At 44.5% G+C, this 15,599-nt stretch overlaps 1 protein-coding gene across 1 annotated transcript in view; it reads right to left on the bottom strand.

The window, feature by feature from the left end:
* Positions 1 to 15,599, bottom strand: part of GGT7 (gamma-glutamyltransferase 7) — a 319,943-nt gene that overhangs the window by 126,974 nt on the left and 177,370 nt on the right. Inside the window, exons 7-8 of the mRNA XM_078652164.1 lie at positions 9,436 to 9,629; positions 4,826 to 4,913 (exon numbers count right to left, since the gene is read on the bottom strand). Of these exons, the coding sequence (XP_078508290.1) occupies positions 4,826 to 4,913; positions 9,436 to 9,629 (282 nt within the window). The remainder of the gene's footprint in view (positions 1 to 4,825; positions 4,914 to 9,435; positions 9,630 to 15,599) is intronic.

The raw sequence follows: 15,599 nt of genomic DNA, 5'->3' as shown, positions 1-15,599 counted from the left end.
AGCGATGGTAATCTCCTTACCCAAGCTGGACGTAACTGTCTCAAGGGGGGTTGTGTATGCCTGGAGATGCACTGGAGCTGATTCAAGAGAGTTAGGCTCGACAGAAGAAACAGAAGAAACATCACTATGGAGGGTGTGCGTAGCCTGTGTTGGTTGAGATACTGGTGTGGATGCAGATGCAGGCCTTACCTCCTTATGAATCGGTGCCGACCCTTGCTGTGATGATACCAGCCCCGCTGATGTAGGTGCTATTTGCATTGTAGATTTTGATGGTATTGATGGTATTGCCTCTGTGCCAAGTGGTCCCCCATCCATTTGGGCCTGTGTATCAGATTGTTGCTGTGCGGTGGTATCAGCTGCCTCTCCAGCTGCCTCTCCAGCCTCAGTCGCTTCAGTGGAGGTCGGATCTGCCGATTTTCTGGCCTCTGCTGCCTCCGTCGGTTTCGAGCATTGTGAAGCCTCAGGGACTTCAATGGGAACCACTGTACCGGGCTCCAAAGCAAACACTGCCTGAGGAGAGAGCAGCGAATCAGGGCCGGCGGGAACTGCGGGAACTGCGGGAGCGGCAGCAATCACCGCCCCGCTTGTTGCGTGGTGAACAGGGGAGGAAGAAACAGCTGCTCCGGCGGGTAATTTTCGCAATAGGTCCACCACAGACGGCCCCGGACCGGGCCCCGGTGTAACGGGAGTCTTTACCAGCTTGGACTGACCTCGCTCTCTCTTGTGCGGTTGCTGGTCAGGGCAGGCTCCTTCCTCTGATACAGAACCGCAGGCGCGCCTTGCCGCAAGCTTCTGTTCCCGAATAGCCTGTTTAGCCGCTCGGGCTTTGGAGGCGGCAGTACCCGATGCAGCATTTTTTGGTGCCATCTTTGCAGGGATATAGGCGCCGTCCGTCCCCAGTCCGGATGGAGGGATTCTCTGTACCTCACTGCCTCCGCTCAGAGCGCTCGGAGCATTTGGAAGGCGGTGCCAGGAGAGAAGTCTCAACAACGCATAGCCGAGCACCGAGGCCACCAGGTGCAGAGATGGATGGGGCCGGTCTGTTATAGAAGGAGGATCAGATGCCAGGTAAGCTCCACGCATATTACTTCTTTCCTCCCGCATGTATGAGTTCTTGATTATATCTTTCTACCGCCAACGCGGATACATGTCGTTCTCATGTCATTCTCAAAAAAGGAGATAGCCCTTTGATTTTCCCAGGCACTGGGCAGAGGGTGTCTCACAGCGGTCTAGGGAGCCGCCGCCATCTTGCCTCCCAATAAATTACCTTAAAAGGAATTACTAAATATTTTTAATCTTCAAATTAAGTATATGTTTATTAAATTTAATACACTCTTACACATTGAAGACAACCTATACAACATATGTGATTAAACAATTATCTATATATGTAGTATATATATATATATATATATATATATATATACATATACATAAATATATACACATATAACAATAACAATAATTAGTCCACTTAAATTAGTTAAAAAATAATTTACCTGTGAAGTAAAAGACTGAAACTTTACCTGCAATGTTAAGACACTTGTAACCAGCGATTTAATGACTTACGATGTAAATCCAGCAAAGTAAAAGGTAACATACCCTGACCACAGGTGTTACATCCACTTGACAGAGTGCTCCCAGTACTACCAATATGAAGTACTTCCATTTGGTATCAGAACTGTTCCAAAAGTCTTTACCAAGGTGCTAGGTATGGTGGTGGATTCACGTAGGAGCCACTACCACAGAGGCAAAAATGTGGTTCTCCATGGAATCAAGTCCTTTTGATGGTGTTGGTGTTTAATTTTGCCAAAGATGCTCAAACTACCAAACTCTTTTGAGAAGGATGGGTCAGAAACAATTTAAGATTAGAAGGCGTAGGGGTATGCTGCAAGCAATCTGCCTGTAGACTGCCAGACTCAAAGAGCATTTCTACTTGCCCACTAAAATGTAACGGAGGGCCATTGAGACTTTTTGGTTGATGGAAAATGTGTAACGAATTGAGCATGATTAATAGTCAAAATGTATACATAAAGAGAACAGGAGTACACTAACTGAATGTACCCTGTTATTGTGGACAGTAGACCTATTGTTGTCATAGCAACTTGAAGAGTGTAACTGAGAAATTAGAGAAATTGTCCATCTAAATATAATACTGTGACATTAAAACACAGACGTAAGCGTGTACTGATTGATATCTTTCTAATATACAGAAGGATACCAGTAACAAGAGCATGATGACCCCATGTGAATTCAAATTGTCCTGAAGAAGGTGTGACCACATCTACAGCCTTAAACACCGAAACGCGTCAACGCACTACGTAATATAGAATTCAAGTAAAGCCTAGGGGGCTCCAGATATACCCCAATTTTGGACACTGGAAGTCACATATAATTTGTGTAAAGGCTATTGGATCTTATTAATCTGTAGCAACATCATTTGCTCTCTCTAATATAGTTTTTTTTTTTGTCTTTCTCGTATTTTTTGAAAACGTATTGTGTCATTACATTCGATGATTAGCTTATGGTACATATGGTTTTTTTTTCTGACATATTTGTTGTGTCATTTTGATGTAATATCAGATGTTTTAATATATTTTATTGCATTGTATGAGATGTCTCAATGTCAAATGTTTTCAGAAAAACAATTTTTCTGAAATTTTAACAAAAATGTTGTCTCCTACTGCATAGGAGAATATTGTTCGATTTTTAAATAAAAGAGTGTAAACGTTACATTTTAATCTGTGACCGATACTTCATGAGTACACCAATTTAGTATACTGAGTGAATGTTATATGGTGTAGACAGAATAGAGTGAATATTACTGTCCTTGAGCTAGTCCAGGGATATGCCTTTGACCTTCATTTCTACTTGCAGCCAGTACCAGTTCTAGCAAAGTTTTGTCAAAAAGCAGAAGATAGTATGTAGCCGCCAAAGTCAGATGCAGTGTTTCTCTAAGAATGTTGGATTTTGTTGTGGCAGAAAGAAGTGGGAACTCGAGCAATTACTTGCTCTGTTGTTAATGTGAAAACCTCCACAGAATGAGAGCCCAAAGGATAAGGGATACTACCTTCATTAGACACTTCAAGGACAGTGGATTTTAGAGGTACAGAAAGAGCCCTGAGTCTATGAGATATGGATGAAGAGATCATCAGATTTCGAATTATTCTCCTCCAACCTCTTAAAATTCAGGATGGAGATATCCAGCAAATCTAAATTCGAGCCACAGATTTCCTTCATATGTGCAAATTTCTGGATTCAGGGAAGAGGATCTTCAAAGGGCTGTTCCTCACAGGAGGTTTTCATCTTCTCTTTGACCACCTATAGAATGTTGTCCAATAGAGAAGGTGGAGGTGGTGTTGAATGTGACTACAAAAGCGACAGTGAAGATATATCAGGCCAGCGACCTAGATGGCTCGGCTTCTTTGGAAGTGGCGTTAAGGCCAAGGCCTATGGAGACAGAGTAGGGTTAAATATTAATTGCCAGTCTTGAGATGTCTGGCCCACCCTGGAAGCCAAAAGGGATCCAGAGGGAGGAGTGACAGCCAGTAAAAACGCCTGCAAAAATCCAATGATCTGAGACGGATAGGCAGATGGAGTCAGGAACGTAAATCAAACTTTTTTAATAAACTGTATCGCTTTGAGGAGTATGGGGAAGAGATTGTTATCAGAGATCAGCAACACCATCTCTCTCAATAGTCTCTGTTGTAGGACTGTTTACTCAAGGAGAGGAGAACTTCTCCTTCTGAAAGTGTTTTTACAAGAAAATCCTTTGATGAATCCCTTCCTGTCAGGAAACTTACCTGTGGGAGGGGACCATTTGGGAGTGTCCTAATGGGCCAGATGCAGAAACATTTTGGCTTTCTGCTTCCCGAATGCACTCTAATGGATGCATGAGCAAGTGTCACTTGCCAAACGATTGTGATCAGACCCAGACACCACATGCAGATGTCATAGGGACATTTCTTTGCAACATCAACAGGACTTGAACCTCAAGACCATAGGAGGTGACATATCACTTAATCCACTGAAGAAGCATTCTTTAAAATATTGACGTCTTGATAAAAATCAAATAAAAGCTCTAGACCTGTGTCAGCATGACATGGAAAAACAACAACGGATGCGAAAGCACCCGGCAGGACAGCTATGTAGGCTGGTGTTGTCCCTTCCTGGATGGCCGGCACTGGGAATAGAGTAACATTGCGTCTCCTTGTAGCACTGAAGGACTATTACTTGGGGAAAATTTTCCATCCTGGCAACTAGATACTTAAGGTGAATATTCTACAGGAAGAAATATCAATCAAAGCAATTATTTAGACATCTAATGAGGGCTATTGACCCAACTGCATGCAGGAGGAGACCTCGCTAAGAATGTACTTGTATTTTTGTATGTTACTTGCCCAAATCAGGAATATAAAAAAAGTCCAATGTATGAGAAATCAACAAATTGGAAAAAATATTCTTTTAATGGTGCTGATTGCACTCTGAAGTGGGGATGTTCACATGACATATTACAACCCATCTCTTTGCTTACTAATGCTGTCCTGCAAAAAGTGAAGGGTGCTTAATGTTCAGGTTTGTATGGGAACAGTGACACAGATTTCTACGTTAGTTGGTTGCCTGCAGGCATATGAAGTAAGAATTCTAATCACTGACAGGGTGTAAGACAAATGGGTCAGCAGAGCACCAAATACAGAGTTTCAGCTAGGAAGAAATACAGTTGCACAAGTTACTATTATGCGATGTGTGTCACCTTTATAACACCTTAAAAACATTTTCTAAGTAATCACTTGCTGTCACACAGAGGTGATCACACTGTAGTTACCTTGAAACACTCCTTGGATCGGTTTTTCCACCCGGGCACTGTAATTGCTAAAGTCTTCCTCAGACATGACCCCTCCATTTTCATGAATCTGTTGTAAACAGGGAACACAGTCAACCCATAATAGAGACATTCTGAACCTTATGACATGGGTGCTGGATATAAAACTTTAGGTGAGGTTAAAAAGAGTAACATAGCAGATGCACTTGCTGCATGTTGTAAATGCTATTGTGAGCATCGATGCTAACTGCAGTAAAAGATGGAGACCCAACTTTGCATAGCACTAGGTGACATTTCAAACAAAAACAGATAAACAATGCTATATTCATAGTTGGTGTTCCAGGGAGTAATGCTCAGTTGGCACACAATTCTAGGAGGCATGGAGTTTGTGAAACACTGATCCTAGAGGCCCAGGCTCTAGAATCATTTTTTGTGTTCTTAACATACGCCAATTAGTTCAAAATGCACCTTTGTCATCCTACTGAATCAAGGAAGGGCAGAACTGGCTGTAAAATGTTGTCCCAGCTGCAGAGATGCATAGCTGCAAGGGAACATCTTTTGAATGACTTCACAGCGTCTCATAACCCAACAGACATTAAATAAACCAAATTAGTTGAAAGCTTATTGTTAGAGATTGTTAGTGATATAGATCTGGGTAAAGAAACTTCTTCTTTCAAACTCACAGAATGCCCAATTTCATTGCCTCCTCTCTCACAAAAGAGTACTGCAGTCCACCTGAGACTCTTGGACAACAAAACATTTCATAGAAGTGAAAGATAAGTCCCAATCCTAAGATCATTACTAATTTTAATTAACTCTTTGCATTGGTGGCTTTCTCCCCTCCTATCCTGTCAGGTGTTTCTGTAGTGTTTCTGTAAATTTCCTCTTTCCTCTGTCTATCACTTAGTCTCTGCTGACATGTTCCCATGACTCTGAAAGCTTCTAACAAAAGCTTGGAACATTCACAGTCAAAAGGTCTTGCATATTTTATTACTACTGCTGCCTACCTTGTGTCTGGTCCCACTATGTTTCACCTCTCCAAAATTTAAGACATGACAAATATTGCTGTCTCTTAACTTACTTGAAACAAGAAAGTCCTCATAAATAATTTCATATTTAATACCTAATTTCCACATGAAAAAGGTCAATTTACCGATCACACTAAATATCTTACCCCATGGTAATGGTACTTACACCTGCAATTAGGGACACATACTCTATTGTCAGAGAGCACTTTAGACCCCAAACCCTGACTTCTGGGAAGAACCTCCCACTAACATGCAAGAAGGAAATGACCAACTGGGTAAAGTTGCTCTAAAGACGTGTCTAAAAGAAAACAATACACATGAGCATATCCAGTTCTACAGCAGCAACCAACAGTAATGGTATTGCAGTGGAGAGACACTTATGTATTGGCTCTCTCGTGCTCTTGCTTGCTGAAGTCACAAGAGGACATTTGAAGGGAACCTAAATGTCATTATGCAACTAACAAAAGTCTTTGCCACAGAACTGCCAAATTATGTTGCAACATCAACATGCAAGATAAAACTGCAATCCAATTATACTCTTTAAAATGCTAGATCTGAGCACAGCCAACACCAGCCTGCCATTTATTTTCATGGTAACTACTGGTAGCCTTCAGAAATTATGTATGCCTTGGGTTCTCAAAATAAGTTTATGTAAATCAAATAACCAAATCAACAAGCACCATCAATCAATGGACAATCCTGAAAGGCGTCAAAGGTATTTAGTAAAACAAAAACAACTCCACACTCTTCTTCACAATTTGCAGTGGTTCACACCTGATGAAGGACAGTTATCAAGAAAACTTCTCTGCAATCATAGAAGCCAGATGATTTCTACTGTGCTTGTCATCTGATGAAGATTTGGTTGCAAAATTTTAAAAGTTGTTTTTGCAAACAATGGAACGTGTGATATAATGTTAGGAATATGCTGTTTCACCTAGTACCTTAGAAACTTGAAAAGATTTCAGTTGCTTAGGGAGAGCTTCCAAGTCTGGTCTGACTTACTGTTTATGGAAATCGTGCTTTCATTTGGGACATCCTCAGGTAGAAAACATACTGAATAAAATAAATGTATTCAATAAAAAGAAGTGGCAAATACCAGTGAGAATCTTTGGATTTTGGTAATCTTAGACCCCCGAGAAGTACAATTGTGCCCTTGAGACTCTTTATGGTTTCTGATGATCACAACTGTTTTGCAGATCTCCACTCAACGAATACCCTCTAGCGCTGCCGGAGACGACAGCTTCTTCCTGTTATGTCAGGTTTCATTAAAAAAAAAGGTAACAGAGACCACCTTTTTGTACTTTAAATCAATCAATCAATCAATCAATCAATCAAGGCATTTATATAGCGCGCTTCTCACCCGGGAGGGTCTCTAGGCGCTGGGGGAAGGGGGTGTGCTACTGCTCGAACAGCCAGGTCTTGAGTTGCTTCCTGAAGGAGAGGTGGTCTTGGGTACGTCGAAGGTGAGTGGGGAGGGAGTTCCAGGTCTTGGCTGCCAGGTAGCAGAAGGATCTTCCTCCGGCGGTGGTTCTGCGGATGCGAGGTACGGTGGCAAGTGCGTGGCTGGTAGATCGTAGCTGGCGCGTGGGCGTGTAGAAGGTCATTCGGTCGTTGAGGTACTTGGGTCCCAGATCGTATAGGGCCTTGTGTGCGTGGGTGAGGAGTCTGAACGTGATTCTCTTGCTGACGGGGAGCCAGTGCAGTTCTCTCAGGTGTCCGGTGATGTGGCTGTGTCGAGGGATGTCCAGGATGAGTCGTGCGGAGGCGTTCTGGATTCGTTGGAGTCTTCTCTGGAGTTTGGCTGTAATTCCGGCGTAGAGGGCGTTCCCGTAGTCCAGTCGGCTGGTGACGAGTGCCTGGGTGACGGTCTTCCTGGTTTCAGTGGGGATCCATCTGAAGATCTTACGGAGCATGCGCAGGGTGTTGAAGCACGAGGAAGAAACGGCGTTGACTTGTCTGGTCATAGACAGGGAGGAGTCCAGGATGACTTCGGTGGCCTCGGATCTGAACGGAGGGAGGCGGACTCTCTGGGTTCTTCCGGTGAGGAACGAGATGATCCAATCCAGCGCTTTCTCTCGGATTCCGATGTTGCTGAGGCGCTTCACTAGGGTTCGGTGGCAGACTGTGTTCAACGCCGCGGAGAGGTCCAGGAGGATGAGGGCCGCTGTTTCCCCGTTGTCGATCAGGGTTCTGATGTCGTTAGTGGCTGCGATCAGGGCGGTCTCGGTGCTGTGGTTGGCCCGAAATCCAGACTGCGAGTGGTCGAGGGATCCGTTCGTCTCGAGGAAGGCGGCAAGCTGTATGTTGACGGTCTTCTCGATGACTTTGGCCGGGAAAGGAAGGAGCGAGATGGGACGGTAGTTCTTGAGGTCGGTGGGGTCCGCTGTTGGTTTCTTCAGGAGGGCGGTCAGCTCGGCGTGCTTCCAGCTCTCCGGGAAGGTGGCGGTGTGGAAGGAGGCGTTAAATTTAATCTTTATCCCTCAATTTACAAACGGAATTATCTTAAGTTCCCAAATACCTTTGCTTTTTTCCTGGTTTCTCTTGTTCTTTTTCAATTGGTGAAATAGCATCAACACCAAAACATACAATTCAACCACAAGACCTGTTTCCCGAACAAGTAAAAACACTGACAAATGCTCATTTTCAAGCATCCCATCTTGAAAATACAGATGTTTAATTTTGGCCTTTTTACATTATTAACAAACACAAATCATGGTAAAGGGTCACCAAAGCATGTTGCTGAAAAGCTGCAGTAAATGAACACTAAGGGCCTGATTATGACTTTGGCGGTCCTACAGAGGGTACGGCAACGCACTTTCCGCTGTAGGACCTTCAAAGCCGTGGTGCAACTGCTTGCCAGATTAGGAGTTAAATCCTGGTCGGTGGGCGGTCCTGCGGCAGTCTGACGGCGGCTGCTACTAGGCTTATAGAAGAGCCTAACATGTAGACCACCTCCGTCAGAGTGCCGACTGCATCTTCGTACACAGTGTGGTATGCATGGCACACTGTGCAGGAACTGGGGATACAAATCCAGGGGGGCACTACACATGCTCCCCAGGCCCAGGAGCGTCAGGTGGCCCTGTTAGAGCCCCCTTAGTTGCCTCTCTGCCACCCTTTTCATCGCGCACTCACCGAAATGGGCGGTGGACAGGCAACTTGTAATATGCTTGGCAGAGCGGCATCGGCACCACCTGCATTTTGCTGCCTTTAGCAGCACTGCCTCCGTCACACGGGATACATGATCCCGGCAGAGCTGACAGTCTCATGGAGGTCCGACCGCCACACTCAAAATACTGTGGGTGGACCTGCACTGTAGTGGTGGTCGGACCGCCAACCACGAGTACAGCGGTTTACTGGACCATCATACACTATCTCAGGCCCTAGGAGTCCTGAAGGTTTACTAAAACCATGCTAATCCAAAATCAGACATTGAAAATAGATACAAAAGGGAAAAAATGCAATGAAAGTCATTTTTCCAGTTTCCCTGCAGTGTTCATTTTTCATGTTTTAACAAACTGCTATGCTCTTTAATTTGAAAGCTACAGCACATTCTATCCATAGCAGTGAATCATATAGCAAACTCACCTCTGATATCATATCCTGTGTTAAGTTGCTGTTGTAAAAAGCTGAAACCCCTTTGGAGCCAACAAATTCCAAAATGTCTGCCATCTCTAGCCATCGCATGAACATTCCTGGCAGCAGAGGTTGTCCTTCAGGCAGAAAAGTCTCTCGGAACTGGTGGGAAAGGTTCAAGACTTTGTGTTCACTGAGCGCTCGGGCTGTAAAACAGTAGTAGCAATCAGAAGCTGAGAGTGTGTGGGACTTTAGGTGAGTAGACCACTTGCAGTAAGAGACAACTGCCTCAAGTATAAACCCCCATAATATGCCATTCACACAAAGTATACTCCACTGAACCTTCAAAGTTAAAACAAATAGATTTTTTTAAATTTTCATTTAGATATTAGTTACATTCTGGCTTTTTTTTAAACATGTCAACTAAATGCATCACACTCGTTTGTTTCACACAAGACAAACATCTTTATGGATAGCATTCTTCAGTATCAAATTGTCATTTAAAGTTTAACACTATAACATTCTTGCAGCATTTCTTTAAAGTACCCACAAATATACATTTTGTGATTCCCAAAACCAACCTCTATGGGGGAAGTTCAGGTTAAATACCCCATTTAAGATCAGTAGGAGGAGGTTGTTAGGGTGTATATTGTAACAGGTATAGTATTGTTTCTATGACATGCAACTTAGATTTTAAAATGCATACCGGCCAGCCACGCATTTTAGCTCTTTAAAATGACATCACATACCAGAGTGCACTTGATATTTCTGAGCAATAAAAGAAACATGACCAGCACTCGTGACATACATTTCCTAGTGTATAATAATCTTTAATTCTTCCCCATCACACTGCCGCAGACTAATTTCAGGTAAAATAGTATTAAGGGCAAATCATTGCTTGCGGGCCAGGCGGTTAGCCCAAAGATCTTTAACCATTGAGCTGACTGCCCCAACCAATGTTGGGAACATTGGTCACTACAGTAACCGCTTCTGGTGAAGGACAAATGGGCTTCCCCCAAGTAAAATCGTCCTTCATCAGCCACCAACTCAGGTTTTGAGCAGCTTCTTTGGAAATCCAAATGCGGTCCATATGAATTCCCTAGTGCTTGGCCCACTGAAAATGAACACATCACTTGAGTGTATGCATCATTCACCAAGTACGAGGATCCAGCAAGATGCTAAATAAAGACAAGCAGGCTAAAAACGTGGAGGACTTTCAGGACAGGAAGAGCAACTCCCACCCGAAACATCAAATATAGCCCTGAATATCCCCAAAATGCTGTGGAGGCAGCAGGTCTTGGGTGAGTCAATGAAAAGGAGATACTAGGACCGCCCGACCCTTCTTTGCTCCAACATACCCCATGAAGAGCTGGTCGTCCAACTGGAACTCTTGTGTGCAGTCAAGGTAGAACAACAATGTTGTTTTGAGAGCCAGAAGATGGAGTCGCTTCTCTTCTTTTAAGTGATGTGGAGGAGCGTAGAAAGTGGGCAAGGTGACGGATTGGCCCAGATGAAATAGTGTATCTACTGTTGGTAGGAAAGCGGCCCTAGTGCAAAGCCCCAGCTTTTCTGGAAATACAGAGGGAAATGGAGGCACAACCTGCACCTAACTCATCCTACGGGCAGATGTTATTGCCACAAAATAGGCTGTTTTGATGGTAAGCAGCTTGAAGAGATAATTATGTAAAGGCTTCAACGGAAGCACACATCAGGAATGTGAGAACCAGACTAAGGTTCCACTGAGGCATAACGAGAAGGGAAGGTGGGAACAAATGTACAAGACATTTCAGAAATCTATTTCTGATGGAAGATTTGAATAAAGAGGGCTGGTCCGGCAGCTGCAAGAAGGCAGAAAGATACCCTTTCAGATTGCCCAGAGCAGAGCCCTGCTGGGCAAAGTGTCAAAATAAAAAGTAAAATATCTGAAAGGAAAGCAGAATGAGGGTCAAGAGACCTTTCTGTACAATATAATACAAATTTCTTCCATCGGCAGGCGTTCACCATCTTGGTGGAGGGACGCCCTGCTGCCAAGATAACATTGCAGACTTCTGGAGGAAGGTCAAAAGCTGTCAAAGGTCACAGTTCAATCTTCACACAAGAAGGCATAGAGTTGACAGGTTCAGGTGGAGGACCATCCCCTGCTGCATGACAGTAGATCCTTCTGAAGGGGCAGCCTGTTCGGAGGATCAATGCTCATGCTGAGACACTCGGGATACCAGACTCATCGTGCCTAGTCAAGAGCAACAAGGATGACTTGTGCCCGGTCGTTCCTGATTTTCTTGAGACCTCTGGTCATAAGTGGTATGGTCATAAAGGCGTAAAGTAGGCCTATAGTCCACTCGAGATGAAAAGCGTCTCGGAGCAGTGCCGCTTTGGAAACTCCAGCACACAAAACTGCTGACATTGTGCGTTCTCAGCAGAGGCAAACACATCTAACCAAGGCTCTCCCCACTGCAGAAAGAGACCTTGTGCCACCTCCGGATGGAGATGCAATTCGTGATCCACTAGGCCAGAGGTCTTCAAACTTTTGTAGATTGAATCCCCCCAGCTCAATTATTTTAGCTGTTGGGCCCCCCCCAACAACTGAGAGAAATTTCTGCAATCTGGTATACTACATAATTGACCGCCGCGCGCATATCCTGGGCCATATCAAGCAAATAATGTTCAACATAATAAGAGTATTTAATAAAGTGCAGGTTTGTGAATGGGTGGGCTGAAATGACAGATTATTACATAGCTCAAAACACCATTTTCCTAGATAAAACATGCGCAAATTGTTTTTACTAAGATGCTTTGTTTTACACATGACATTGATTGATAACACCACTAACATAAATATGTCGGGTGTGCCTGTTTTTCGTCACAGACGGTCAATCTGTGGACGGATTTTTGCTCTGCCATCCTCAGGTAGTGTCCACATTCAGGGGCAGATTTACAAGGAAGTGCCGTAGCGTGGCACGGCAAGCCCTTTGGCTGCGCCACGCTGCGGCACTTCCGAAGCACAGGGATGCAACATATTTACAAGAATATGACGCATCTCTGTGCTTCCCCCTGCGCTGGCGCACAAACTGCAGCTATGCCCCCTCCCACATTTCCTCCTTCTCTATGAATTCCCTCACTACCACTCACCAACGATGCACCTCATCTCTCTTTATTTTGTTATAGCGCGACTCATTGTTTACTCACACTCAGTTCTGTGATCTCCATGGTACACATTCTATGGAGCAGGCACATTAACCCTCTGTGCTGTGTGGGTGGCAGGAGTGCTCATGTGTGCACCGTGAGCCATGCAACAGTTTGCGAGTAGGGTAAGAGGTGTGACTGCAGGGTGAGGAGGTGACCATATGAATTTGGTTGCAGATATAAGTGCGGAGTGGGACAAATGAATGTATAGTTAGTGGTGGGCTTATTTGAGTCAGATTGCAGATTGAGCAGTGAGGGGGACAGGTGATTGAAGAGTCACTTGACCGCAGGTTGTGTAGTGTGCTCGTGTGATTGCAGGGTGAGGTACAGGGTGAACAGTGCAAGTGCATTGTGAGTGTAGAGTGATCACTGTGAGTGCAGGGTAAGTGGGTGAATGGTGAGTGCATGGGGATCATTGTGAGTGCAGGGTGAGCATGAAAGTGAAGGGCAAGAACGAGAAGCGAGTTGTCTGAATGCAAGGTGCATTCCCAGACACTTGAAGTAACTCAGAATGTTATTGACGGCAGCGTAGGGTTTCAAATGTGTTAAACTATTGCTAATATGGCAGTAACCAGGGATCAGGGTTGAGGAAGTAAATAATGTGGTGATCCTGCAACAAACTCCCAGTCTTGTGATTAGGAGTGACAGCTTATTATTTTGATGTCCCAGGCGGTACAAAAATAAGCAGTCACCTAAAGCGGTTTTGTCAGTACTTGTCCATGCATACTTTGAACAGCAAATAGAAATAGAAATAATGTTTACTTGTGTTCCAGGGCTGCTTGAATAATCTATGGCTGATAATAAAAGGGTTTTTGTGGAGAGTCTGCGCAAACCGCATTTGAACACAGTAAACAAAGAATAATCAAGTTTCACTTAGTGAATGCGTGCAGCCCAGTTAGAAGGTAGACAGCCTATTGAACTAACACAATTCCTATGGTGGAAAACTACCAGTATACCAGATCCACAGCAAAGAAATACTGTATGTTATCTTCACATTAGTAATCAGCAAAATATCACAATATCTTCTGTCAGTTTAAACATTATTTTTTATAAGGTACTGAAATCGTTTTTCTTGTATTTTTCAAGTCAAAGAACTGGCAACATGAAAATCATTACATGAATTGCGAGTAATGCAATTATTTTACAAATAATGTGTAAACTAACAGAAGATATTGTGATCTTTTGCTGATTACTAATGTGAAGATAACATACAGTATTTTTTAGCTGTGCATCCGGTATACTGGTGATAAGAAAAGGGAACATGCAGTCTGTAAAAGAACACATGGCTGGCTGGCATTTTGCGCACCTGCCTGTGTAGTTTTAAAAGAAACTTTGTCTCCTTTCTGGGAAGCGCTAAACCTTCCAGGAGGGGGTTAATTCATAGAGCTGAAATGCTTCAGCTGCAGTGAGAGGCAGGATGTCTCCACTGCTTAAACTGAAAGCAAAGGAACAGACAGGCATTTCAGCTGCAGTGCGAGGCTAGGAGTCTCCTCTATAATAATATCGAATGTGAAGGCTGTCTTCAGTTCGTGTACCTTCAGTTTTAGCAGAGGAGACTTCCTGTCTCCTCACTGCAGCTGAAGCTGAATGGATTGACCCCCTCGAGGGACGGTACATAATAAAAGCATTGGCACTTCGTGCCCCGTGGAATTCCCCTCCCTCCTACCTTTCCGGAGTCCTCTAAGAAGACTTGCCAGGGAACAAAGGTAAAATTAGAGTGGAGTGCGTGCCCCCCCTAGGAAGGTGTCACACCCCCCCCCAAGGGGGGCGCGCCCCACAGTTTGAAGAACTCTGCACTAGGCACTGACAGTTGAGTTTGTCCGCTCTGGAGTTCAGGGAACCTGCTAGATGTTGAACTACCAGGGATATGTCCTGCTGTTCCAGCCATTTCCAAAGAGTACACGACTCCACCTGACCCTGTGTGTTGCAGAATCACATGGCGGTGGTGTGGTTTGTGAACACTTGTATCAGCCTTCCCTTGATGGAGGGTATAAAAGGCTTTCAATGGCACTCGGATTGCTCGGAGCTCCAGCATGTCTATGTGGAGCCCAGATTTTTTTTCTTTTTCTTTTTTTGCAGAGTTTTATATAGCGCGAACTAGACCCGAACCGAATCAGGTATCAGAGCGCTTTACATAGCACCAGTTACATTACATGAGGACGGACACACATTCATTTTAGGCACGGGGAGATTAAGTGATTTGCCCGGAATCACAGGAGGTTTTTTGGCGTCGTTACCGAGACTCGAACCCAGATCCCCAGGTCTTGGGTTGAGCGCCCTAGCCGTTAGGCCAACTCCTCTCCCCTGATTCCACCAGAGACCAGAGTTCTCTGATCTCTACCTCTCCCAGATGGCCTCCCCATCCCAGAAGTGATGCATCTGTCACTACTGTGAGATAGATCTGGTTGGGAAAGGGACAGGAGTCTACCTCTGACCTAATTGCGGTATATCAGCCACCACTGCATGTCTTTTGCAGTTCCCTCAGATAACTGGACAATGTAGGAGAGATTCCCCTGGTGCTGCGCCTATTGGAACTTCAGGTCCCACTGCAGAGCCTGCATATGCCATCTGTCATGTGTTACCAGTAGGATGCAGGAGGCCATGAGGCCCAGCAGCCTCAGTCATTCTCACCAAAACCCTAGATGGAGGCTGAAACATTGGTATCATACCCTGAATATACTGGACTCGCTGCTCGGTAGAATAAGTTCAAAACTGCACTGTGTCCAGAACAGCTTGGAAAAAAGGGACGACTGATGAGGAGTCAGATGTGACTTTGGGACGTTGATAGTGAACCCCAGTGAATGCAGGTTTGCCGTAGTCTGGAGGTGGGGTACGACATCCTGGGACGAGCCTGCCTTCAGCTGCCAGTAGTCGAGATAGGGGAAGACTGGCACCTCTGATCTGCTCAGATGATCTGCGACCACCTCACCTTGTTGAACACCCAAAGGTTGTTGCTGAGGCCAAATGAGAGCACTATGAACTGAAAGTGCTTG

The sequence above is a fragment of the Lissotriton helveticus genome, chromosome 7 (assembly GCF_964261635.1).
Source record: "Lissotriton helveticus chromosome 7, aLisHel1.1, whole genome shotgun sequence".
In the NCBI taxonomy this organism is placed as follows: Eukaryota; Metazoa; Chordata; class Amphibia; order Caudata; family Salamandridae; genus Lissotriton; species Lissotriton helveticus.
The sequence above is the reverse complement of the archived record's forward strand: the minus strand, read 5'-3'. Positions and strand labels throughout refer to the sequence as shown.